Source organism: Salvelinus fontinalis, chromosome 33 (genome assembly GCF_029448725.1).
Source record: "Salvelinus fontinalis isolate EN_2023a chromosome 33, ASM2944872v1, whole genome shotgun sequence".
Classification (NCBI taxonomy): Eukaryota; Metazoa; Chordata; class Actinopteri; order Salmoniformes; family Salmonidae; genus Salvelinus; species Salvelinus fontinalis.
In genome coordinates this window covers 48047742-48075144 of record NC_074697.1, presented here as the reverse complement: position 1 = coordinate 48075144, position 27403 = coordinate 48047742, and the positions used below count along the sequence as shown (strand labels likewise).

The 27403-nt window shown below is 42.7% G+C and overlaps 1 protein-coding gene across 6 annotated transcripts in view; it reads left to right on the top strand.

Moving 5' to 3' along the window:
• LOC129832432 (rho guanine nucleotide exchange factor 12-like) overlaps positions 1 to 27403 on the top strand; it is a 77739-nt gene that overhangs the window by 27419 nt on the left and 22917 nt on the right. For 3 of the 6 annotated variants that reach the window (XM_055896491.1, XM_055896495.1, XM_055896493.1), the window contains 13 exons: positions 8309 to 8329; positions 9179 to 9273; positions 17531 to 17587; positions 18651 to 18749; positions 19825 to 19874; positions 21044 to 21101; positions 21360 to 21562; positions 21736 to 21813; positions 22742 to 22861; positions 24556 to 24663; positions 24979 to 25116; positions 26930 to 27031; positions 27291 to 27401. In XM_055896491.1, the coding sequence (XP_055752466.1) occupies positions 8309 to 8329; positions 9179 to 9273; positions 17531 to 17587; positions 18651 to 18749; positions 19825 to 19874; positions 21044 to 21101; positions 21360 to 21562; positions 21736 to 21813; positions 22742 to 22861; positions 24556 to 24663; positions 24979 to 25116; positions 26930 to 27031; positions 27291 to 27401 (1240 nt within the window). The remainder of the gene's footprint in view (positions 1 to 8308; positions 8330 to 9178; positions 9274 to 17530; positions 17588 to 18650; positions 18750 to 19824; positions 19875 to 21043; positions 21102 to 21359; positions 21563 to 21735; positions 21814 to 22741; positions 22862 to 24555; positions 24664 to 24978; positions 25117 to 26929; positions 27032 to 27290; positions 27402 to 27403) is intronic. The other 3 variants (XM_055896492.1, XM_055896494.1, XM_055896496.1) reach the window with 3 other exon arrangements.

Genomic DNA, 27403 nt, shown 5'->3' with positions numbered 1-27403 from the left:
GTAAAGGCATCCAGGGGAAGACGTAAGCAGTGTCCGTATACTCATAGGAATAACAGTGGCCTTAAAACTGACTCCAGAACAGAAGCCAAAATTTCTGAAATCTGACTCCATGTCAGGGAAATTGCTGTAGAATGACTTCTGTTCCACTTAGAGACAAAATTTAAACTCCTATAGAAACTATAGACTGTTTTCTATCCAATAATAATAAAAATATGCATATTGTACGATCAAGAATTTTGTAGGAAGCCGTTTAAAAAATTACACGATTACCATAAATAGTGACAACAGCGCCCCCAGCCTTAACAGGTTTAAGCATGTCCCAGTTTAGGTCACCTAACATATCGAACTCTGAAGATAGATGGGGGGCAATCAAATAACATATGGTGTCCAGGGCACATCTGGGGGTAGAAGGTGGTCTATAGCAAGTGGCAACGGTGAGAATCTTGTTTCTGGAATGGTGGATTTTTAAAAGTAAAAGCTCAAATTTTGGGGGCACAGACCTGTGTAGTAAGACTGAACTCTGCATGCTATCTTTGCAGTAGATTGCAACTCCGCCCCCTTTGGCTGTTCTATCTTGTCGGTAACTATGAGCCCGTTAAATTATTATGTGACATGCAGTCATATTCAGGTCCTGATTGGTCGACAAGCTTATTTGACACGTCAAATAGTGTTATCTACTGGTCGTTTTCTTTTTTGACACGCAAAGACCCAAACGGCGTTCCATAGCAATGACCCAAACAGTCCATAGAAATCCTGGTTGAGAATGAAACAACTGAACAAATGAACAACGAAACGGCACAGCAGGTAAGTGAAAGAAATAGGCTTTGATTATGTTTTACTTGTAATGGGGACATATGTAAATATCAACAAAAGTGTTTGGTGTGTGTGACATTTTATATAACTATGCAAGTCATTTAAGAAGAAATTCTTATTTACAATGACGGCCTACCCGGCCAAACCCGGACGTCGCTGGGCCAGTTGTGTGCCGCCCTATGTGACTCCCAATCACGGCCGGATTTGATGCAGTCTGGATTCCAACCAGGGACTGTAGTGACTCCTTGCACTGAGATGTCGTGCCTTTGACCGCTGCGTCCGCGTGTGTGTTAACTATCTAACTGTACTAGAAGGCTTAAAAGGCCGCAAAAATTTTAAATATCGGTTATCGGTATTGTTTTGGGGGGGGGGGGTAGAAAAATATATCGGGAATATTGGTATCGGCCAACAATGTCATATCGGTGCATCACTAGTTTTATGTATTCATTCAGATTCACAGTGCTGACTGAACCGGGGTTCCTGTACAAAACGGTTAGGTACGTATACTTGTCCGTTACACCCCTAGTGTTACGCTGAAAGGTTCAAAACTGGAGACATTTGTGTTTTTAGCAAAACTCCATTACTACAGTTAGTAGTTTATTAGTTAGACTCTAGCAAAGATGCTCAATTATATTAACAAGATATTCAAGTGATCACTCTTAACAATGGAACAAGTTTTAAAGGTGAAAGGCAGTCGTGAGGATGCGAGATCAGGTGGGACCATTCTAGCCAATGAGTGGGCAGATATGTGTGTGAACAGGCCATAGAGATGAAAAGACTAATCTTTGTATCTGTACCATTTTATAGTCTCTGACAGCATGGGCAGCATCATTGAAGCTATCACTTATTTTAAAGTAGTCTTTTTTTCTTCCTCATTGGCTGATTGCACCCAACTCATAGGAATCCCCACTGAGATGACTACTTTAAAATAGTGGAAGCCCTCAATGGAAATGTCCACGCTAAAACAGGTTATATCCATGAGTCCTCTATCGATCCCTATGACATATAAAGTATAAACATATAAACTTTATTAATATAAAGTTGGTTTTGGTTAAGTTGCTGAAATGCGTCCACTTACAGTGTGTTCGGAAAATATTCTTACCCCTTGACTTTTTCCATGTTTTGTTACATTACAGCCTTTGATTAAAAATGGATTAACAAAATAAATAAATCCTCATCAATCTACACACAATACCCCATAATGACAAAGCGAAAAGAGGTTTTTAGAAATTTTAGCTAATTCCTTAAAAATATCACATTTCCATAAGTATTCAGACCCTTTAATCAGTGCTTCAACTTTAGCAGCGATTACAGCCTTGAGTCTTCTTGGGTGTGACACTACAAGCATACCTGTATTTGGGGAGTTTCTACCGTTCTTCGCTGCAGATCCTCTCAAGCTCTGTCAGGTTGGATGGGGAGCATCGCTGCACAGCTATTTCCAGATTGGGTTCAAGTCCGGCCTCTGGCTGGGCCACTCAAGGACATTCAGAGACCTGTCCCTTAGCCACCCTGCATTGTCTTGACTGTGAGCTTAGTGTCGTTGTCCTGTTGGAAGGCGAACCTTCTCCCCAGTCTGAGGTTCTGAAGAATCTGGAGCAGAATCTCTTTATACTTTTGATCCGTTCATCTTTTCCTCAATCCTGACTAGTCTCCGAGTCCCTGCCGCTGAAAAACATCCCCACAGCATGATGCTGCCACCTATTTTTTATTTAACTGTCATCTCTAGGGATGGTGCCAGGTTTCCTCCAGACGTGACGCTTGGCATTCAAGCCAAAGTGTTCAATCTTAGTTTCATCGGACCAGAGAATCTTGTTTCTCGGGGTCTGAGTTCTTTATGGGCCTTTTGGCAAACTCCAAGCAGGCTGTCTTTTTTATTGAGAAGTGGCTTCCGTCTGGCCACTCTACCATAAAGGCCTGATTGGTGGAGTGCTGCAGAGATGGTTGTCCTTCTGGAAGGTTCTCGGGTTTCCATAGAGGAACTCTTGAGCTCTGTCAGTGACCATCGGGTTCTTGGTCACCTCCCTGACCAAGGGCCTTCTCTCCCGATTGCTCAGTTTGGCCGGGCACCTAAACTTTGCAAAATTTCGATTAGATCAAATAAGTCTGACGTTGTAAATAAACGAATAAAAAATTATAATTTTTACACTCATTGACCTCCATTAAAAAATTCCTCACTTAGTGTATAGCTTTTGGGCAGATTAAAACCTCTCGTTTTGCCTCTTCCTCTCTGACAGTTACTAGTAGCTACATCAAGGGAAAAGCGAAAACCTGGAGTTTTCCTCTGAACCAGGGTAACAGCATTGCAAGTTCCTCTCACAGTTCACTGTTTTCTATCCCTCTGACCCCTCCTCTCTTGTTGAAAGTCCCTCACAGACGAGCTCTGTTTTTCGGCGTCCTCTTCAGTTTGGGGTGTCCCTGATCCAGGCTCTCTTGGCCCATTCCACCACAGTTTTCCAAGAAAACACAAACCCTCAATTGTGTATTCAAGCCTGGCCCGCCTTTACTTGCTCTCCCATTTCCCCACCCTGTTCTCTGCTGCTCCCTCTAATTCCTCCCACTTTGCCCTCTTCTTCCAATGCGAGTCCCAGTACGGGCCCCTATAGATGGGTGTTTTGTGAAGTCTCTGCCCGCCCGCCTCACACTGCAGTGAGAAGCCTGGCAAAAACATCCAGGGACATTCAGGCAGAAGGCCCATGAGTTCACAAGACATTTGTCTTTGGAATACTTTCCAGGGCTCTACACTGAACTTTTTTACACATGTGCGGGCAAGTTGAAAAATGTAGGAGTACACAAAAATAAATTTAGGAGCACAATTAAAAATATTTTATGCAACAAGACATTTTCTTGGTAGTAATGACTGTCATTAATCTGCGCTCAGTGTATTCTCCATGGCAATCAGAGGCTGCGGTACACTGAAGTCATCTATCATCCGGGTGATTAAAAATAAAAAGTATTTTATTTATTTTCTAGGTGCACTGGTGCTCCTAAATATAAAATTCCAGGTCACACAGCTAAATCTTTTGGCGCATATGCGAATAAAATGGTCGCACTATAGAGTCTTGCTTTCTTGAAATACAGCCCAATATCTTTATATAGCATTTTAGGAAGTCTTCTAGCAAAGACTTGTGCTCAGTGATGATGAATGTTGGTTTTCAAAGTTAGCAGATATTGGTACCATATAGGCTACCAGATTTTCATAATGAATCATTTCATTTTGAGTGTAAATGCTCTTAGTTTTCTTTCCATTTCTCCTATGAATCACTGAGGGAGAGAACAACACATCGTCAAGCTATGATTATAAGTCCCTGGGTTTAACCTCATTGAGGTTGTTTGTGCTTACTTTTCCATTTCTCCTCTGGCGTTTTTGAGGGGGTTGCAGGCAGCCGTCTCTGGAACTTATTACAGTCTGAGAACATTTCATAAATGGGCCATTCAGCTCGTCATTGCCTCGCTGAATGGGATTCAGTGTCACCCAGAAAAGAGATTTAATATGGTTAGTTGGTGAGACAGATGTCCCATACGGTCGACATTCACTCTGACAAACCACACTACTAAATTTGGTCTCACTTTAGTATTGGTGGAGAGGAACTGGAACTTTAGCCTACTAGTTCATCATCCGTCGTCAGCTTGACGCGTACATCAATTTGAATTAGATCAATTTTTGACGGCACCCCATTTTTTGATTTGAACGAGACCTTCCATACACATTTTCCCATTGTAGAAATGCCCAGAATGGGACTTTTTGGACTTGAATGACAAAACATTCAAGAGATAAGGGTGCTTAATGTTCACCTGGTTTGCATGCTTCACCATACCATGAGACACCCATGTGTTCATCACTGGAAAATATAAACGGCTGAGATTGCTATTATTTAAAAGCTTACAAGCAGGATTGTCAAACTATTTAATAATCGATTGAAAATGCATGTTTTTCTTAATAAAAAAATTGGCATTTAACCTTCAACGTAAATTATCTTAAAATGGATTTACCCTTATGTATTTGTACCCCATCACCCCTTTTATGAGACAGTACCACTGATTTAGCCTACTTAATCAGCCTAGACTTGTTTTAGTCAAGAGGTAGCCTCATTATGTTGAGTTATATTCAGCTTACCCAAGTCATTCCTAAGTATTTTTTTTATTTTTAGGCTTCATTGTTTGAAAACTGTGATTTCAGTGTATTCTTTCCAAGACCCGTAGTCATCAGAGTAAGTTGTACCCTCAGACTGGGGGAACACCCTAAATCTTAACTAGATCCCTATAAAATACGCCATAGGGAAAACACGGACAGAATCACGGAATCCAAACATTAAAATGGAATTCAACAATCCCACTGCTGTCTTGCCATTGATGCTAAGCGAAGTTGGTCCCTGGATGGGAGACGAGATGCTGCTGGAAGTGGTATTGGAGGGCCAGTAGGAGGCACTCTTTCCTCTGGTCTCAAAATGAAAAAAGATCACCCATCCGATTGGATGTTAAACGGGTGTCCTGACTCTCTTTGGTTCCATGGCATTTATCGTAAGAGTAGGGGTGTTAACACTGGTGTCCTGGGTAAATTCCCAATCTGGCCCTCATAGCGTCATGGCCACCTAACCATCCCCAGCTTCCAATTGGCTCATTCATCCCCCCTCCCCCGTTAACTATTCTTCAGGTTGTTTCTGTAAATGAGAATGTGTTCAGTCAACTTACCTGGTAAAATAAGCGTTAAATAAATACAATTTGAACTTAGGGAATCAACTAAATGTATTAAATTAATTAATTTGACCATCCTGACTAGTCTCAAAGTCCATGCTGCTGAAAAGCATCCCCACAGCATGATACTGCCACCACCATGCTTCACTGTAGGGATGGTGCCAGTTTTCCTCCGTCACGCTTGGTATTCAGGCCAAAGAGTTCAATCTTGGTTTCATCAGACCAGAGAATCTTGTTTCTCATGGTTTGAGAGTCCTTTAGGTGCCTTTTGGCAAACTCAAAGCAGGCTGTCATGTGCCTTTTACTGAGGAGCGGTTTCCGTCTGGCCACTTTACCATAAAGACCTGATTGGTGGAGTGCTGCAGAGATGGTTGTCCTTCTGGAAGGTTCTCCCATCTCCACAGAGGAACGCAGGAGCACTGTCAGAGTGACCATCCGTGACCTCCGAGATTCCTCAGTTTGGCCGGGCGGCCAGCTCTGGAGTCTTGGTGGTTCCAAACCTCTTCCATTTAAGAATGATGGAGGCCACTGTGTTCTTCGGGACCTTCGATGCTGCAGAAATGTTTTGGTACCCTTCCCCAGATCTGTGCCTCGACACAATCCTGTCTTTAAGCGCTACGGACAATTCCTTCAACCTCATGGCTTGGTTTTTGGTCTGACATGCACTGTCAACTGTGGGACCTCGTATAGATGGGTGTGTTCCTTTCCAAATCATGTTGAATCAAATGAAATTTCCACAGGTGGACTCCAGTTAGGTTGTATAAACATCTCAAGGATAATCAATGGAATCAGGATGCACCTGAGCTCAATTTCGAGTCCCATAGCATAGGGTCTGAATACTTATTTTAATAAGGTATTTCTGTCATTTATTTGTAATACATTTGCACACATTTCGAAACCTGTTTTTGCTTTGTCATTGTGGTATTGTGTGTAAGTCTAACATAACAAAATGTGGAAAAGGGGAAGGGGTTCGAATACTTTCCTAATGTACTGTATCACAGATAAACATCTAAGTAGGTGATATGACTAGATAATGAAGTAATAGCTATTCACTCAATTTTCCTTCACACCACCCCTCTCTCTTTTGACTGGCTAGCAAGGGACACAATCTATTCACTGGCCAGTTAGTTTTTAGCTCGAATACCAAATGACAAATGTGTTATTTTGTACAGTTATCAAAGATGACATGAACATCAACAGTTGTTCATAACCTGTCAGATTGAGTAGGGGAGGGGTGCCTTCCTGTGGCAGCGTCAAATGAACCATTTTCATTCATATCTTTAATGCAGAAATGGTAACCTATCAAAAGAGGGGTTTTATGAAAAAATGTGTGATTGCAGCGACAACCATCGGAAACGTGGTTCTGAGTTTTGAATGGGCGGCTGGAAGAGGTTAAACGTTAACTACAAAGTAGCCTATGCTTAGACCTGGCAGAATGATATCATGATTATTTGCATCAATCCAGTGGGTATTTTTTTTGCAAACTCTACCATCACATATATGCTATGAAAACACTGCTAGATAAAAAAAAATTCCCAGACCTCAAAAGTGATCTACTGATAGGATTGTTAATGATCAAAAAAGGTGCTATTGAGAGCGAAAACCTGAAAAATCAGGGGGGACCTGGGAAAACAAAGTGGATTTTCTGGGGGGGTGAAATATACGGAATCAGGCAAGAAAAATAAAATATTTATTAAGCCTTTTATTTAACTTGGCAAGTCAGTTAAGATCAAATTCTTATTTATAATGACTGCTGCCTACACCGGCCAAATCCGGGCGACTCTGGGCCAATTGTGCGCCGCCCAATGGGACTCCCAATCACGGCCGGTTGTGATACAACCTGGGCGTTTATCACTCAGGAAACGGGAGCTCTCCCAGCAGTGCTTAATGTTTCTGGGAATTTGTCCCTATTTTCAGCCTCGGGACTGGTGAGGTTAGCTTTTCCCCAAGTCTGGGTCAGTACCCTTGTTTAAGGAAAATAAGAGGGGGAAACGACATCATATGGATGCATCCGTTCTCTGGCCTGTTATTTATTTTCATCCTTCATGGGCTAGCCTATTCATTTGAGTTATAAAAGTTTAGCATTAAATTTGTTAGCATTGGTACATACCGTAGTTACCAATGCTAATCCACACATTGGCCCGCAAAGGTCAATGACATTTCCTCCATCAGTTGGTTCCCCATGAGAAGTCTCAAGCTCCTGGAATGTGCTTCCTTACTGATGTAATGGAGCTGAAATGAACAGCATATAATCTGCTTTTTTCCCCTTCTATATTCTAAGGTCAATCATTGTGATGAATGGTCTCAGCCCTTCCGATCAATGTTTTTCTAGATATATTTCAGTGTATCGATACCCTACTTTCCACCCTACCACTGAACACGAATCCTTGCAGGGCACTACAGTCAGTCAGCCAGCCAGCCAGTCTGCATCCCAGTCAACAGACCGAACAGAGCATGACTCAGATTATATGGTCATATACAGTGGTCTGTTTTTGAACTGTAAAGGACACAATTGGTTAAGATCCAAGAAGGTGGAAGAAGGAAATTTGACCTGGTAAAGCTTTTAATCCTTGAGCTTTGACTGTCTGTGCTGAAGAAGGCTGGTGTAGTTTCATCAGGATTATGATGTTTACGAGCATCAGTCTCGGGAGTCTGTCTCGCTTCAGTAGACGTCTTGTTTTTCTTGCTCCCAAGTCCCCTTGCAAAGTACTTGTTTGAGTTGTCTGCTGATGTTGTCGTCACTCGGTGATGTTGCTCGAATTGGATTATGATGATTATAACACTCCCCTCTTTTACCCTGCAGGTTTCCCAATAAAGCAAACAGGTAAGAAACCTAATTTCATACATTTACATTTTAGTAATTTAAAAGACCCTCTTATACAGAGTGAGTCCCCTGTGGGAATTGAACCCACTACCATGGCGTTGCAAGCACCATGCTCTACCAACTAAGCAACACGGCACTCATGCAGCTGCTTTTGTACCTGTAAATCTGATGTTTTTACCCAACAGACGTAATGTTGTAGGCCAAACCACCAACAGAACACACAGGCCAGATTAAGGAAATTAAGCGGCCTTTAGGAGAAGCCTGCCTGCTACACACACACACACACACACACACACACAGTGGTCCTCCTCACTTAAAACTCAGACGGGAGGGGGACAAAGGGGTGCCTCTTCTAGCACGACCCATCTCTGCCTAGTCCGGAGAGAAAACGTGCCTTTCACAGCAACATGTATGCAGAGCAGGGCCCGGGGTCTGGCTTTACGACATTCCTCTAACGAGAGCCCATTCACTTGCTCTTACAGACATACTCAGCAGCACAGCCACTCCAGTCCAGATCAAATACAGTTATCATGATTCGTAGGATGTCCTCTTCACCTCGTCGGTGATGGGGTGGCTATTGAGTGAACAATTGAGTTTCTTTGTTGCGGGTTTGTGGATATTCCCATCAGCAAGGCAGTTATTAGTGGCACTCCACAACATTGAAATTGTATGTTATGTTTCCTATAGAAAAGGACAGTTGTCAGTGTTGTAGGCCTAGTAGCTGCTCACAAATTAAACATTGTTCTTCGATAGCTGTGTGGTGGTGCTCCTCCCATGCTCATCAGGTTAAATTTTGTTTACATTTTTCAGATGTTTCCTTGTTTTTTTTACAAAGCTCTCTCTTTTCAGAAGCAGTAGCATTCTCAGTAAGGACCACCCCCCTGACAAGAAACCCAAAAGTGATAAACCGGCAGTCTCCGCTTCACATGAGTTTGACCCTACAGGTAAACGCACAGATGAATGGTTCAATCAGCATGATTCGATGGTGTATGCTATGCACTATGCTGTATGTTCACTCTGATCTGCACCTGCATTTCTGAATCTTTAAGGGTTATATGTCTTGGTTATATGTCTTTAATGTCTTGCGAGAAGTCTCGCTCTATCTGATTTAATAGCAGATCTTTGTTGTGCACAATCACTTCTTCTGTTCAGTGTTATTGTGCACAAATGAATGCATTATTAATTCAACATGCTCAAAGCTGGTTGGTGACCAAAAAAATACCAGCCAACTTTTTTGTTCGCTATTGAAATATGGACATATAAGAGAAAAAGGACACTGTGTTTGGGTATGATGACTAGTCACCAGCTCTCTTGATACTCATCAAACAATCAGGGCGATTTAAAGATAGAATCCTCGTGCCCTCCAGCTTATCTCAGAATGACGCATTGAACGTGTTCGGCAAGAGGTTACACAAGACTGGTCTCAGAATGATTGTCTGTTTCACTTCAGTTGACTTTCTTCTTATGTTTAGGCCCAAACTCTAGTCTCATTCCTTCAGCCTAAAGCACAGTTACATAGAGAAGCAGCAAGGAATGTCTTCCAATCTTTTGTAGAGTAATATTATCAAAAGATGAGAGATTGGATGAGGTTTTTATTCAGATCTGACTTTGATAGACTTTTCTTTACCCCTGTTGCATGTCCACGTCTCTTATTCTCTATATTTCACCTTTTGGCTCGCCTTTTTGTGTTTCATGATTCCCATTTCCTAACGATCATATCCCAAAATAATTTTCAATACCGTCTTTCTTTAACAAGATCATGATTTCTAAATGGAGTGGCTGTTTTTTGCAGTTCAAGTCAATTGTCTCAGTGCTTGTCTCAAGACATGATCTTTCACTGGCATGTTAATGGTTAACAATAACAACAGAGTGTACTTCAGATTTTATTTGGATGGAATACTACAATTTTAACGCTCTATTGTCAGTCAGTCATTACAAGCAGAGGCATATCTTTTTCGTAGATCAAAAAATACTGTAATCCCAGAAAGATTATTTTTGAGGTGATTATTTAACTAGAGCTTAGTAAACTGAGCAATGCATAAATTGTTGGCTCTTTATAACACATTGTTGAAGAAAGGTTTCAAATAAAATCACTCTGCCAAATTGAGGTTTATTATGGTAAATTTTGCACTTCGGAAATGGCGCTCATAGCCAAGCTATCACCTTTATATAGTGCCTTGCAAAAGTATTTATACCCCTTGGATTTCTTCACATTTTATTGTTACAAAGTGGGATTAAAATTGAGTTAATTATATATATTTTTGTCAACAATCTATACAAAATGCTCTGTCAAAGTGGAAGATTAAAAAAAAAAAAAAAAGATTAATAGAATAAAATAACAAAAATATAGTCATTGCATAAGTATTCAGCTCTTTCTAACACAATAAAATGTGAAGAAATCCAACAGGGTATGAATACTTTTGCAAAACACTCTCTGATCACAAGTTGTGATGAGTCTAGATGGGCAATTCCATATGAATGGAATTACACTTTGACTCCTATAAAACCATTGATTTCAAAGTTTAACAAATCATACAACTCTATGCACAATGACTACTTCGAACAATTTACACATTTCACAAAAACACATTTACTGGAAGAACAGTGCAGATGCAAAGTTAGTTAAAAGAATTACAGTAAAAACTCCCTCTGTTATCCAAAAACTTTATTCAATATCTGCTCCAAATTAAGATTCAAAGATGTCTGCAGAAAGAAAGGGGTGTCACCTATGACATGTAGCCTTGAATTTGAAAAAACAGTATGGTTATTGAATTACTGTAAATTAAGTGGATTTACACCTGTTTACAGAATTACATTTACGCAATTACATCATGGGGCCCTGAACTGTACTATACAGAAATGCATAATTATAGATATGAATATAATTGTCTCCATGGTGATGTATACTGAATAGGTAGAAATATGCAATAACCTTTTGCATATTTGGCTATTATTCTACACACTGGCTATTATTCTAATGTGCTCCGCCCCCAAACAAAGCCACATTTTGGTTGGACCAGACCAAATCTGAACCAATCATAGACCTCTGTTTCACAAGTTTGGACATCACAGTAAAGCACATTAGAGAACACTGCAGCAGGGGTCTTCAATCTTTTCTTGCCCTGGGACCCCCTCCCAGGCAAACCGGTGACCCAGGGACCCACATCATAGGTTAGAAGGTGAATGATAATGGCAAAGAAGTAATAATCAACATTTTATATTGAATGGATTTTCTAGATAGTTTTTCATTTATTTTGACCTCCCCACATTCTAATTGGAAGAGGCAGTGGAAACTAACGCCGCCTATTGCCTAGAAAGCTAGAGCAGCTTAGCTGGTTAAACAAAAGTTAGCCGTGTCAATAAGCTTACCAGCAGCTAACTGCAGAGGACAAACATAGGTGCAAGGTAAGCGTTTCATAATGATTTTTTTGGTATTGACCTTAGGCTAATCAATGAAGTCCGAGCTGAATTCCACAAGCCTGGTCACTATCAGAAGAGTTTAGTCAAGCTAGCCAGCGGCACTTGCGTCACTAGTAGCATATTAGCGGATGCTTTTTCAAAGCCTATGTTAGATACTCAAGTGAGTGTAATTTGCTCAATTTTAGGAGTTGAGAAAGGAAGTTAACACCCTTCAAAAGAACATTTCTATTTTCTACTGTAGGCATGTCATTATTTTTGAATTTATATTTTGAGGACCCCCTACGGTTGAATACCCCTGCAGCACAGTAGAGTTCAGTAACGTAAAGTAGATATGTTCAGTTGAGTAAGAAAACTTACATTATACTGTACTCTAGTGTTTCTACTGTACAGTACTGTAGTCTACCTTTCATTACTGTACTGTGCTGTCTAAACATGTGGAACATAGACTTCTATAATTGGTTCATGATTTGTTCCAGCCAATGCGGACTGACCAAATTTCAACTACTTTTCACTGTCTTTTGATGTCTGATGCCGTTCGTGCTCAGTGGGTGAGGATGCTTATTACAGTAAATGTATTAATATACACCTTTATTTTAACAGGGTGTCAAATTGAGACCAATTCTCTTCTTCAAATGAGCTCTGCACAATACAAACACACATCAATACAAAACACAATAAAATACTAAATTATGAAACACAATCTACAGAGCATTCCCCACTGTTTTAAATTCCCTTCAGGGCAGCATGCGTTCAAGCATGAGCCGCCTTTGCAACACATTCCACATCTGTGGAGCATAAAAAGCAAAAGCAGCTCTCCCTAAATCAGAAGCTACCCATGGAACCTCGAGCGCAGTCTAATATTGTTCTCTTGTATTGTATTCTATTGTTTTGACCTTGACGTGTGTCGTCAGATACATCGGAAGTTTGTGTCCGAGCGCTTTGTAAAGGAACAAAAGGGAACTCTGCTCTCTTACATACAGAGGCCCAATCCACTTTTTGATACAATACGCAGTCGTGAGTTCGACAATTATCACTAGTAATTCATCTAAGTGCACAATGGAAAACAGCATCTGGAGGTTTAATTGTGGAAGCTGCTGCTGCATGCATGTACAGTGCATTCAGAAAGAATTCAGACCCTTTGACTTTTTACACATTTTGTTACATTACAGCCTTATTCTAGAATTGGGTAAATGTTTTTTTCCCCCCTCATCAATCTACAAACAATACCCCATAATGACAAAGCAAAACCAGGATTTTAGAAATAAAAAAAACTGATATACATTTACGTAAGTATTCAGACACTTTACTCACTACTTTGTTGAAGCAGCAATTACAGCCTTGAGTCTTGGGTATGATGCTACAAGTTTGGCACATCTGTATTTGGGGAGTTTCTCCCATTTATTCTCTGCAGATCCTCTCAAAGCTCTGTCAGGTTGGATGGGGAGCGCCGCTGCACAGTTATTTTCAGGTCTCTCCAGAGATGTTAGATCGGGTTCAAGTCCGGGCTCTGGCTGGGCCACTCAAGGACATTCGAAGACTTGAAGCCATTCCTGTGTTGTCTTGGCTGTGTGCTTAGGGTTGTTGTCCTGTTGGAAGGTGAACCCTCGCCCCAGTCTGAGGTCCTGAGCGCTCTGGAGCAGGTTTTATCAAGGATCTCTCTTTACTTTGCTTCGTTCATCTTTCCCTCGATCCTGACTAGTCTCCCAGTCCCTGCCGTTGTAAAACATCCCCACAGCAGGATGCTGCCACCACTATGCTTTACCGTAGGGATGATGCCAGATTTGATGATGCCTTATGGCAATTTCCAACCGGGCTGTCATGTTCCTTTTACTGAGGAGTGGCTTCCGCCTGGTCACTCTACCATAAAGGCATGATTGGTGGAGTGCTGCACAGATGGTTGTCCTTCTGGAAGGTTCTCCCATCTCCATAGAGGAACTCTGAAGCTCTGTCACAATGACCAGCGGGTTCTTGGTCATCTCCCTGACCAAGGCCCTTCTCCTTCGATTGCTCAGTTTTGCTGGGCGGCCAGCTCTAGGAAGTCTTGGTGATTCCTAACTTCTATTTTAAGAATGAAGGAGGCCACTGTGTTCTTGGACCTTCAATGCAGCAGAGATCTTTTGTTACCCTTCCCAAGATCGGTGACTCGACACTATCCTGTCTCAGAGCCCTACGGACAATTCCTTCGACCCTATGGCTTGGTTTTTGCTCTGTCATACACTGTGAGACTTTATATAGACAAGTGTGTTTCTTTCCAAATCATGTCCAATCATTTGAATTTACCACAGGTGGCCTCCAAGTTGTAGAAACATCTCAAGGATGATCAGTGGAAACAGTATGAACCTGAGCTTAATTTTGAGTCTCATAGCAAAGGGTCTGAATACTTGTGTAAATAAGATATTTCTGTTTAAATACATTTGCAAAAATGTCTAAACCTGTTTTTGCTTTGTCATTATGGGGTATTGTGTATAGATCGATGAGGACTTTTAATTTAATCGATTTTAGAATAAGGATGTAACAATGTGGAAAGTCAAGGGGTCTAAATAGTTTTCCTAAATCACTGTATATTATATCCCTGTAATCTAAAACAGACATAAACGTGGCCTGGACAACTTAATTTCTATTATTTACTGATGGTGCAGAGTACAATACTGTATCAGCATAAAAATGTATATATCTTTCACAGTATTTCCAAAGTTATTCATATACAGTGTAAACAATGGTGGCCCCAGAGTCGAACCCTGGGGTACCCCTTTTTATTCACTTCAAGGAGTTCAGATTTGACCCCTTCTCTCACAATAGGTTCTATTACTGAGATTTTTCTGAAACCACATACAGTGCCCAGGCCTATTGAGGACAACTTACTCAATAATATAGAATGATCAACTGTGTCAAAAGCCTTTGACAAGTCCACAAACAAGGCAACACAATTGATTTTGGCATCTACAACATTGGCCATTTTATTTACAACTGTGGTTGTGGTAATAGTACTGTGCCCTGGTCTAAACCTTGATTTGTATATTCAGAATACAATTCTCAGATAAAATGGAACAAAGTTGTACATTTACCAAACATTCAAGAATCTTAGCTTGGCAAGAGAACCTAGAAATGGTATGAATGTTATCAAGAACACTAGTGTCCCCAACTTTTAAGGACCGGCAGCACATAAGCAGCCTTTCATACTTTTGGAATATTTCCCGATTTTTATCAAAGTTACATTTTAAAATGTGGGTTATTGCGCAAGTGCTGAGGGGCGCTGCACACTTAAGCAATGGAAAGAGGCTAAGTGGTAGGTGTCAGTAAAAGCCGGAAGATGTGACGTTAACTGGAGAGAGGGCGGCGGAGAGGGGGAGGGGTTGTTCAAACTGTTTTCACAGTCTTGCTTTCACCACCAGATGACCGAAAGTGAGATATAGCAGTTATGAGCTGAACATAGCAGTATGTCAGTGGAATGGAGGACAGTAGCAGTTGACCCAACTGTGGTTTGTGACTACTACGATTTCCTATTGTAGCCAGTTCATTTGCAGTAATTCCGTTACAGATTTTTTCTTTATTTCCGTAACCGAATCGGTAACAAAATTCAGAGTTTTAATTACTTCATAAACTTGATATTAGTAAAAACACTAACTAATTTGTAGGTCTACCTTGTTACTTCTGTGCGCTTTCATTATCCTCCCCCCATGAGGGAAAGAAATGAGAAAATCTTAAAGATATGTGTTTTTTTGGTAATGGAATTCTAAGGCACAAGGCAATGTATCTTAAACTTATAGAAGGCAAATCATTTTCTCAAAATCATTTTCTCAAACCTAAGTGTTGCTGTTATTTGGAAGGAGTCTTTATTTAAAAATTATGTTTTGGTGTATTTCTAATAGCTTTTAAGACTTTCTGTTAGACGTTGTCTTGGATCCTTTTTCCAATAAGCCTTTGCTTATTCCTTGTTTTTAGGTTGGGGAAATGGTTGAACAATTTCTACATGCCTAAATTTCACAAAAATGTTTAATCTTAGCTTTCATTTGACACCCGATTTTGAGATGCTCTTATGATGAAGACATGTTGGTGCTCATGGGTCATTTTGCATGGAAATTCCCAGATACTGGCTACATTTTGATGTAAGCATCCTTGAAATATCATGAAAGCAATTACTTTTACAATTACGTATAGGTCATCATCAATAAAACGTCATAATAAGGTGCAGAGCATTCGATTTGCCTGCCTGGGGGGCAAGGGGGCTCCCAGCTCTGCTAAAACCATCGATAACTGCGTGCTGTTTTCAAGGGATTGTTAAATAAATGTCAACTATTTGGTTGTAGTATCACCTGAAGAGCGTAGTCGGAACGACACATTTCTGATTATCCATGCAAAACAATTGCGCACATTTAGCTCTCAGAGTTATGCAGCAAGCAACTGCATGCTTTTCATGATCAGTAAACATCAATTGATCGTATTATTTTTTTTAGATAAGTGAAGGCTCTGACGAAGACCTCGAGGCCGATTCCTTAAGCTTATTAAAGAGCAGTGATGCTGTCAAGAGCAGTGTGCAGGCGTCTTCTTTTTTCTCTCATCTTATTCAACTGTTACCATGCACCTGCAACAAAGATAGCTCAGATGTGCGAGTGCCTTTTGAATTTTGAGATACGTAAAAGATAGCATCACGACATCTCTCAATATTGTCCACCGTTTAATTGGATATTTCAGTGAAATAAAATAACTATACCTGACAAGTATGAGTGGTTTAGGTTAATTTCCCATCCGTTGTCAAGCAGCAGAAGAGCGCATTTGCCGATGTACTGTTAGCTGATAATGTTGTCTAAGTAGACCTAATTTCCTTTTTTTCCCCCAACCAATGTAGGCCTACCTAGCGACGTTACCTAACATCCCCTTTTCAACATTGTTTATAAGTGTTTAATCACGATTGCTGCAGACAGACATAGTAGGCTACATTGATTGATTGGACCATGTCAAATTGGCTAGCTAGCTAATAAAAGATCACGTCAAAATGGCAAATTAACAAGCTAACTTTCAAGGGATAAACTATATCCAAAACTCGTTTGATTTGCTTGCCATCTGTAGTGGTGATGACAGTAGTCCAACTGACAACTTGACAAGGACTCGCGAGCTCTTTCCAAAAGCCTAACCTCTGAAGCAAGCTAAATTGCACGCTTAGCTAGCTAACTAGCTCCATGCCAAATGGATAAGCTACCCTCACATATCTGAAATTGCGTGATCGATTGATGTTTACTGATCATGAACAGCAGGCAGCTACTTACTGTATAACTCTGAAAGAGCTAATAAGGAATAATGGGAAATGTGTAGTTCTGACTATGCCCTTGAAGAGGTTATGGTATTAAAACCAACTAGTTAACATGTATTAAACGATGCCATCAGAAAGGCATGTTGTCTATGGTTTAGTGGAACGCTCTGCGCTGTATTGTGACGTTTTATTGATAACAACCTATGAAATCGTTGCTGTTTTAAAATTTGGTTCTAATCCTAACCACTGTGATTGGCCTACATTTCAACTGGTGTCATTAGAACATATAGGCTTAGTCAAACATTATGCCTTTAGATAGCTACTTCATTCATACGCATGCAGCTACACTCCTGTCATTCCATCCCATTCATTGTTTATTTGCTAATGTTATATTTGATTTCTGTCCCCATTATTTTCTCCTATAATTTTCTCTTTCTTTTTGATTTGTCTCTTTTTTTTCTTTTTTGCACTGGTTGTTGTTCTGGTGGGTGTTGTGTTGCTCTGCCTCCCCCGCCTGCGTTCTGGTGGGCCAGACGTTCTGGTGCAGAAGAGTGACTGTGTTCTAGCGGAGGGAAAGCCCGAGTCCTGTGGTAAGCTGCTCCTGGTTGGTGTTGCTAGGCTAGCTAGCTGCCTGTAGGCTTGCTGAAACTGCTAGTGCTGTTTCTCTCACTCTTTCTCCCTCTGACCCCCCCCTCTGCTCCTACCGACCCCCAACCCAGTGCTTGGATCTCACCTCTCTCGCCTGGCCAAGCCTCTGTCTTTCGTTTTGCTCCCACCCTCCCATCCGTGTCAGCTATACCCCTGACCAAATGTCCCACCCACACGACTCACTGCACTGCCCCACCTGCTTGGGTGTACACACACACTGCATTGGCGGCAATGCCTTTGTCACAACAATAATAAAGGAAGGTTTAAGGGCCAGCTAGTAGTGTTTTTGTTTTAGAGGACTGAGCAGGTGGCGCAAAAGTGGAAAGTTGTAGGCCTAACTTAGACTTAAGTCACTCATGAAATCATGTCATGACAGTGAATCAGCAGTTTGTGTGTGGTGTGTGAATGTCATGGACATTGCTCTCCCCTACAAGACCCAGCCAGTACTCAACAGTTCCACAGCCTGCCTTTTGGAAAAACTCAAGGAGTACACAGTACCAGTTGTCCCACACACTGACCCTGTCCATCCCAGTCAATTACTAACGTATTGCTCTCCAAACACCTGTCTGCTCTTATCTCCCAGTACAAGAGGTCTTGGGGGGGGGGGGTCAAGTGTGCGTGCATGTATGTTTGTGTGCGTGCCTGTGTGCGTGCCCATTTTGTTTCAATGATTTTGTGTGGTTTTGATTGCAGTGCCTTGACATCACAACACACTACATGCACTCTTCCACTAACTCTCCACTTGCTAACAGATGTGTGTAGATTAGCCTACAGATTTCAATAACTTGCACTTATTTGACCATAACCGTTACAGTGACCTATGAGTGTAGTAGTCGCCTTCGTTTGAATCCTTCACCCTCGGTTCACAGTGTTGTTCTTTAGGCCTGCCACCTCTCCTTCAGGGGACACTACTGTGTGTCTGATTTCGCCTACCAAACTGGCCTGCGTCGAACTGAATCTGAGGCCCTGTATGTGACATCATTGTTCTCTCTCTGTCCTGCGAAGGGCTTGTCCAGCGATGTGTGATCATTCAGAAAGATGAGAATGGCTTTGGGCTGACGGTGAGCGGAGACAACCCTGTGTTTGTGCAGCTCGTCAAGGAGGGTAAGGTCGACTCACCCCCACAATGGAAATAGCCGTGGTCTTTGCCTTCGCTACTTTTCATCCTCAATAGTTATTTTTATGTATGTACCCGGTCTCAGGGCCAAACTTTAGCACCAGACCATCAGTCAAAAATTGGTTTAAAAAAAAGTCAAACTATCCAGGATGTTAGTTTGAGACTCTGATGTACTTCCATATAATCTGTGTGAGCGATGGGAATTCCCTATTAGAGGCTGATTTCTGTTGTCACTGGGCCAGCAGTTAGAGCTGATGCATAGTGAGCTGCACACATTGGGGACAGGTCTCAATGTACAGCAGTGTCGAGAGAGAGAGAAAAGGGAAGAGCTCGGGTTCTCAATGTGTGTGTGTGTACTCTTATGGATGTGCATGTTTCTCCCATTTTTGAAGTTGTGAATGCTATTGTCTTTGCCGTGGACACAAGCGGTGTAGGCTGCTTCTCAGTATCCCATAAACAGCCCAAAGGTGCAATCACGCAGTAATGCATTTATATACTTTATCGATACAAGCTTACGCTATATCACTCCTTTCAGTCAAATTTCTTGTCAAATGTAATGACTTGTTTCCCACACTTTCAACGTTAGATGGATATAAAATACCTGTATACTCTTTGCAACAGGGCGATATTACAGTACACATATGAAGCAGTACCCTGACATGGTAGGAATTTCTGCCTGGTTGCCTAAGCTCCAGACTGCTGTGTATAAAGCCGCACTGGTGTTTATGTTGTGACGGCACGGGCACTCATTTCTGGTGCCACCTATGTCTCGGTTATCTCCTGACCCTATAATATTCCTCTAAATGCTATCCCATAATGAACACTCTCTCTGGGCTCCTAAAGCTCTGTCTGGGGAGGAGTAGCCTAATGGGCCCCTTCAGCAGCACAACCACTGTCATGGTTAGGGGCCCGGAGTTTCTCCTGGTCAGGTCTGGGAAAAACTCAGGGCCCTAGTTATGGTGTAAGATGTTATGATATAGGATGTACCTCAACACTGTTCTTTTTTCCCCTCCTAAAGGGATGTTCTGTGTTTTCCTGACTCTCGTCCCCTCTGATTCCTAGATGGCGCTGCAGAGCGTGCAGGTGTACAGACAGGTGACAGGATCATCAAGGTACACTAATCTATACAGTTGCTGCCAAGTATAAAGGCAACCCTTGCACTTTGCTTAAATCACTTTTATTTATTTAAAAATAAGTTCAAATTGAAAGAAATAGTTTTGGTCCCCACCAATGTTCCCTCTGACCTGCGTGCTTGCGCGCAGTAGACCGAGACCATGTGCAACTCTCTGGGACTGCAGCGCAGAGGGCAGAAGAAATATCGGCCCACTGAGAGAAGCACGAGATTGAACATCAATTTATATTAGCCACTTTGAATGTAACACACCGAAACAAAACCAACTATGCAAGAGATTTTGTTGTAGGCAGAATGCATTGGTGTATTGCGCATGACTCAGCCCATACTCCACATGGACCTCTACGCTGACCAGTGCGGCATAGCCAATCAGTGCTGCAGTAGGCCTATATGCAAATAGGCCATTGCCATATATGGATCTGTGCCATTTACTTTGAACTGGACTGTGTTTACAGCTGTGGTCATGAGTAGATGTGCTTGTTTTGAGATCAAAGCAAGGGCTGCATGTAGCAATATGTGCACATTCTGTTCATATCCTTTGCTAGTTAGTGGGTTATTAGCCCAGTTGTAGATCATTTGTAGTCAGCAGTAGGGGAGTGATTACTTTCTACAAGAGCACCAAACTTATACAATTCTAGACATCTTTGAAAGCGAGTCAGGTAAGTAGCTTTTTTTTTTTTTTTGTCTTAAGTGGGCAGTGTTGTATTTTGAGACGGGCTTGAATAAGCTAGGTAGCCAATTTCAACTTATTTAAGAAGAAATAGGGAATTATTTAAGAAAAGTGTGCCAATAGTTTTGGCCGCAACTGTATATATATACCACTTTCGTAGTAGTTGCAGGGTCCTGTTCATTTGGCACAAAACTCTTTTTGGATAAGTTTCTTGCCTGCCGATCACGACTCAGGTTCCTTGTTGCCTTCTCCTTATATGCTCCAGTCACACAACTTTCTTTTGTGATCTGAGGCTTCAAGCCAAAACACCAGCTCCACAATGCCACCTGCTGGTTGGATTAGAAAAAACACAACCTAAACATTGCGTCAGTTGTGTCTGTGTGTGTGAAGAGGGGTGGATGGACTCATTATCTCATGTGATTTCCAAGCAGCATTGAATGAATTCTCACCTTACGACTGTTTTTTTTCCTTTCTTCCAGGTGAACGGGACCCTAGTAACACATTCGAACCACGTGGAAGTAGTAAAGCTTATAAAATGTATGCATTGTAGAGTGACTTTAGTTTTATTGCTCGTTATTGATATCGAAAAGTCATAGCCTGGTTCCTATTTGTGCTGTATTTCCAACTCATATGGCCGTTGTTGTGCCAAATACCATACAAGTTAGCAATACAGCACAAACAAATGTGGCCAGGCTAGGAAAGTCATGCAATGATAGTGAGAATTAGGCCTATTATTACAAATACTTTTATTGATTTTTTTTTTACCATACCTCCGTATCTATCTTGTTTCTTCAGCGGGCTCCTATGTGGCCCTCACAGTGTTGGGGCGACCCCCTGGGTTGCCCCAGATCCCCCTGTTGGAGGGCGAGGCTAAGGTGGTGTTCCTGGGGTCCCATACAGGGTCGTCCTCTGTCACCTCTCCAAATTCCCCTGGACAGCCAATGGGGGAGAGACCATACAGCCCCCATGACCGCATCACCTCTCCTCTACCGATATGGGTATGACCGCCTCTTAACATCTTCTGAGCTGCATTCCTCCTTTTTGAGCGCCATCTTCTTTCTCTTTAAAACGCTGTCTTCCCCTGCTTCGTTACTCAATGTTTAATTTCTTCCACTGTGTGTTTGGTTCCATGACCCGATCAAGCCCTGTCTGTCTCATTCCCATTGTACAGGAAGAGAACAACAGCGTACACAACCAAAAGGTGCACATTCTGCAGAAGATGTTGTCCAAAGAGCAAGAAGATTTGCAGGTGAACATTTTATATGGTGCAGGAGAAACCATCTCTTAGTATTTGGGGCCCGTATTCATGAAGCATCTCCAAGTAGGAGTGCTGATCTAGTCTAAAGTAGGAGTGCTGATCTAGTCTAAAGTAGGAGTGCTGATCTAGTCTAAAGTAGGAGTGCTGATCTAGTCTAAAGTAGGAGTGCTGATCTAGTCTAAAGTAGGAGTGCTGATCTAGTCTAAAGTAGGAGTGCTGATCTAGTCTAAAGTAGGAGTGCTGATCTAGTCTAAAGTAGGAGTGCTGATTTTAGTTTAGCCTTTTAGATCGTTATAAGTAAGAATTCATGGAGACCTGATCCTAGATCAGCACTCCTACTCGAGACAGTTTATAAATACAGGTCCTGGTCTGTGAAGTGTTTTTCAGAGACCGCTCGCTCTGGACATATGAGGTCAAGTACTGACCATCTGTCAAGACAAGCAATGTTTTGTAGTTGGATGAGATCAAATTTTGAAGCATGCGAAGTCATGGTCTTTGTCCTAGAATTGTGTTCTAATAGGTTTTGAGATGTTCAGAAGAACACTGGAGTGTGTGTGGCTTGTGTTGATAAGAGCAAGACTTTTCCTGTGGTTTTGGACTAGAACAGTCACTCTATAGCAGGCAGCCACTCAGAGAGAACCAGTCAACCCCACCACCTCCCCTCCAATAATTATCCCTAGTGCTTCACAAAGCCACATTTCCCACTCCACTACGCACACAAAGCACACTCTGCTGCTACGTGTGTCAACACGACATTGCCAGCACAATATAGCCGCAGCAACTGTGTTGAAAAAAAACACTTTTGTAAATGAGTGCAAGTCTATACTGTTCAAAGTCAAAAATAATTTTATGGACTTGGCTACTTTGGATTCCAATAATGTCTGACTGAGTGTCTCTGCTGCCCTCTCCCTCCCTACAGGCAATGAAGGAGGAGTACAGCAGGAATCCGACGCCCAAACTACTGAAGGACATCCAGGAAGCCAAGAAGCACATTCCACAGCTGCAGGGGCAGCTTAGTAAGGCCACTGGGGGAGCACAGGTAACTCGCATCACCCCCCCCCCCTGAATAAAAAGAAACATACTGTATCTGACATTTTAATATTGTAATATGTATTGTTAAAAACTAATAGTTAGTGTGAGAATCTGTGGTTTTCTGCGAGTGCCATGATCAGGCCGATGAGTTTTCCCTGACTATGTAACCTTACCAGGAAAAACTCTGGGCCCGAGTTTTAATCTGAGCCTAACCATGATATTTCTTTCACCAAGGTAGCGGATCTGCATGTTCTGCTCAATTTCTGTAGACTGTATGTGTTGAAAACATGACCATATACACTATATGACCAAACGTATGTGGACACCTGCTTGTCGAACATCTCATTCCAAAATCATGGGCATTAATATGGAGTTGGTCCCCCTTTGCTGCTATAACAGCCTCCACTCTTTCGGGAAGGCTTTCCACTAGATGTCGTCACATTGCTGCGGGGACTTGCTTCCATTCAGCCACGAGCATTAGTGAGGTCGGGCCCTGATATTGGGTAATTAGGCCTGGCTCATCACAAAGGTTTTCGATGGGGTTGAGGTCAGGGCTCTGTGCAGGCCAGTCAAGTTCTTTCACATCGATCTCGACAAACCATTTCTGTATGGACTTCACTTTTGTGCAGAGTAGCATTGTCATGCTGAAACAAGAAAGGGCCTACCCCAAACTGTTGCCACAAAATTGTAAGCACAGAATCGTCTAGAATGTCATTGTATGCTGTAACGTTAAGATTTCCCTTCACAGGAACTAAGGGGCCTAGCCCACACCATGAAAACAGCCCCAGACCATTAGTCCTCCTCCACCAAACTTTACAGTTGGCGTTACGCATTTGGGCAGGTAGCTGGCATCTGCCAAACCCAGATTCGTCCTTTAGACTGCCAGATGGTGAAGCGTGATTCATCGCTCCAGAGAATGCGTTTCCACTGCTCCAGAGTCCAATGGCAGCGAGCTTTACACCACTCCAGCCAACACTTGGCATTGCGCTTGGTAATCTTAGGCTTGTGTGCGGCTCCTCGGCCATGGAAACCTATTTCATGAAGCTCCCGACGAACGGTTCTTGTGCTGATGTTGCTTCGAGAGGCATTTTGGAACTCGGTATTGGGTGTTGCAACTGAGGACAGGCGTTTCAGCACTCTGTGGTTCCGTTCTGTGAGCTTGTGTGGCCTACCACTTCGCAGCTGAGCCGTTGTTGCTTTTAGATGTTTCCAATTCACAATAACAGCACTTACAGTTGTCCGGGGCAGCTCTAGCAGGGCAGACATTTGACAAACTGACTTGTTGTAAATGTAGCATCCTATGACAGTGCCATGTTGAAAGTCACTGAGCTCTTAAGTAAGGCCATTCTACTGCCAGTGTTTGTCTATGGAGATTGCATGGCTGTATGCACCTGTCAGCAAAGGGTGTGGCTGAAATAGCCTAATCCACTAATTTGAAGGGTTGTCCACATACTTTTGTATATATAGTGTAGATGTATGCTCCGAGTGGTGCAGCAGTCTAAGTCACTACAGACCCTGGTTCAATTCCAGACTGTATCACAGCCGCCCGGGATTGGGAGTCCCATAGGGCGGCGCACAATTGGCCCAGCGTCGTTAGGGTTTGGCCGGGGTAGGCCGTCATTGTAAATAAATAAAAATGCTTATTTTTGGGGAATATTTATATTTACTGCACGTGACTGACTTTGTGATTTTAATTCTAAGGATGCCCTGCGATTGGGTGATGGAGATGATGGAAGCATTTTGGACATAGACCACACACCTTCCTCCAGTAGCAATGACCTCTCATGGAGCAGCAGTATGATGTCCCCTGTAAGTGTCACTTTCAACTTCTGCTGGTGTGTGTGGGCATAGCTGTGAAGTAAATGCATTAGTAGGGACAATGAATTAGGCAACTGTGATCTTAATTTCACGGAGGAGTACGCCACAACCCACTTCTCTGTCCCAAACCTGGGTTTTGTTCATCAGGGCATGCAACGGTAAATTAAAATTAGTGTTTGTTATTGGACAGGTCCAGGTAATCCCTCTCTGTTTCAGTCCTGTTTCTTCCATTTGGTGCCGAATGAACAGCACCCAGGTTTAGCCAGATGAGTTTTTGATAGCTTACCCAATGTTCTCCATTTGCAGGTTCTCCGCGGTTTTGCATCTGCCTCCCCGGAGAGCCTGTGCCAAAGAGACTTGTTGTCCTACCACAGCCCAAAGAGCACGCCCCGAGACAGCTTCAACTCCTGCCACTCCCCCGACCCAGAAGACACTCCAGATCTGGTAAGACTCAGACCTGGCTCATGTTCATTAGGGCATGTAACTGAAAAAATGTCAAATCAAAGTTTATTCGTCACGTGCTCTGAATACAACATGTGCGCTGAATACCTACAGTGAAATGCTTACTTACAGGCTCTAACCAATAGTGCAAAAAAGGTATTAGGTGAACAATAGGTAGGTAAAGAAATTAAAACAGTAAAAAGACAGGCTATATACAGTAGCGAGGCTATAAAAGTAGTGAGGCTACAAACAGACACCGGTTAGTCAGGCTGATTGAGGTAGTATGTACATGTAGATATGGTTAAAGTGACTATGCATATATGATGAACAGAGAGTAGCAATAGCGTAAAAGAGGGGTTGGCGGGTGGGACACAATGCCGATAGCCCGTTAGCCAATGTGCGCTAGCACTGGTTGGTCGGCCAGGAATCTTATAGCTTGGGGGTAAAAACTGTTGAGAAGCCTTTTTGTTCTAGACTTGGCACTCTGGTACCGCTTGCCATGCGGTAGTAGAGAGAACAGTCTATGACTGGGGTGGCTGGGGTCTTTGACAATTTTTAGGGCCTTCCTCTGACACTGCCTAGTGTAGAGGTCCTGGATGGCAGGCAGCTTAGCACCAGTGATGTACTGGGCCGTACGCACTACCCTTTGTAGTGCCTTGCGGGTCGGAGGCCGAACAGTTGCCGTACCAGGCAGTGATGCAACCAGTCAGGATGCTCTCAATGTTGCAGCTGTAGAACCTTTTGAGGATCTCAGGACCCATGCCAAGTTCCCTGAGGGGGAATAGGATTTGTCGTGCCCTCTTCACGACTGTCTTAGTGTGTGAACAGGGAGTACAGGAGGGGACTGAGCACGCACCCCTGGGGAGCTCCAGTGTTGAGGATCAGCGTGGCAGATGTGTTGCTACCTACCCTCACCACCTGGGTGCAGCCTGTCAGGAAGTCCAGGATCCAGTTGCAGTGGGAGGTGTTTAGTCCCAGCATCCTTAGCTTAGTGATGAGCTTTGAGGGTACTATGGTGTTGAGCGCTGAGCTGTAGTCAATGAACAGCATTCTCACGTAAGTGTTCCTTTTGTCCAGGTGGGAAAGGGCACTGTGGAGTGCAATAGAGATTGCATCATCTGTGGATCTGTTTGGGCGGTATGCAAATTGGAGTTGGTCTGGGGTTTCTGGGATAATGGTGTTGTGAGCCATTACCAACCTTTCAATGCACTTCATGGCTACGGACGTGAGTGCTACGGGTCTGTAGTCATTTAGGCAGGTTGCCTTTCTGTTCTTGGGCACAGGGACTATGGTGGTCTTCTTGAAACATGTTGGTATTACAGACTTAATCAGGGACATGTTGAAAATGTCAGTGAAGACACCTGCCAGTTGGTCAGCACATGCCCAGAGCACACGCCCTGGTAATCCGTCTGCCCCGCAGCCTTGTGTATGTTGACCTGTTTAAAGGTCTTACTCACGTCGGCTACGGAGAGCGTGATCACATAGTCGCCTGGAACAGCTGATGCTCTCATGCTTGCCTCAAAACAAGCATAGAAGTGATTTAGCTCATCTGATAGGCTCGTGTCAAAACGTTCAAAACGTAAAACAAAAATGAAATTTCTTATTGGACAAGTCCAGGTAGTCCTCTGTTTCAGTCAAATGTTTTCCATTTAGTATCTAATGAACATGACCCATGCCCTGCAGATGTGGAGCCACCTTCATTAAACACCCTTTGATGGTAGATGTTGTTGGCCACTTCAGTGAAAGGAGCAGTCAACGCTCAATGAGTGAGAGATCTAAGTGCTGTGTGTTCCTCCTCTCCTCCCCCCTCCTCCAGGACTCCCTGTCCCCCTCCAATGTTAGCAGCCCCTCCTCCTCACGCTTCGTCTCCCAGATCATCGGAGCTGAGGACGACTACTTTGACTCTGATCAGGAACAGGTAGGGCCTAAATACATCCAAAATAAGGTATAACATTTAACTTCTTAATTTAATTTAAATTAAAATCGAAGGCCTATTGATTTACTTGCTATTGATCGAAAACGTTTGCTTTTTAACATTCTTTACAAACACAGCGGAGCATGCAAGGGCATGTCCCAAAGAAATCTGTCCGTAAAAGGGTGACAGTCTGACAAGCCTCACAGAGGATTTTCTAACAAGGTCAAGCTAGCTCATAACATACACACACTGTGTTTTTCAGGTCAATGGCCAGTGCAGCTGTTTCCAGAGCATGGAGCTGCTCAAGTCCAGACCTGCCCACCTGGCAGCGTTCCTGCATCACGTCGTCTCCCAGTTTGACCCTGCACCGCTGGT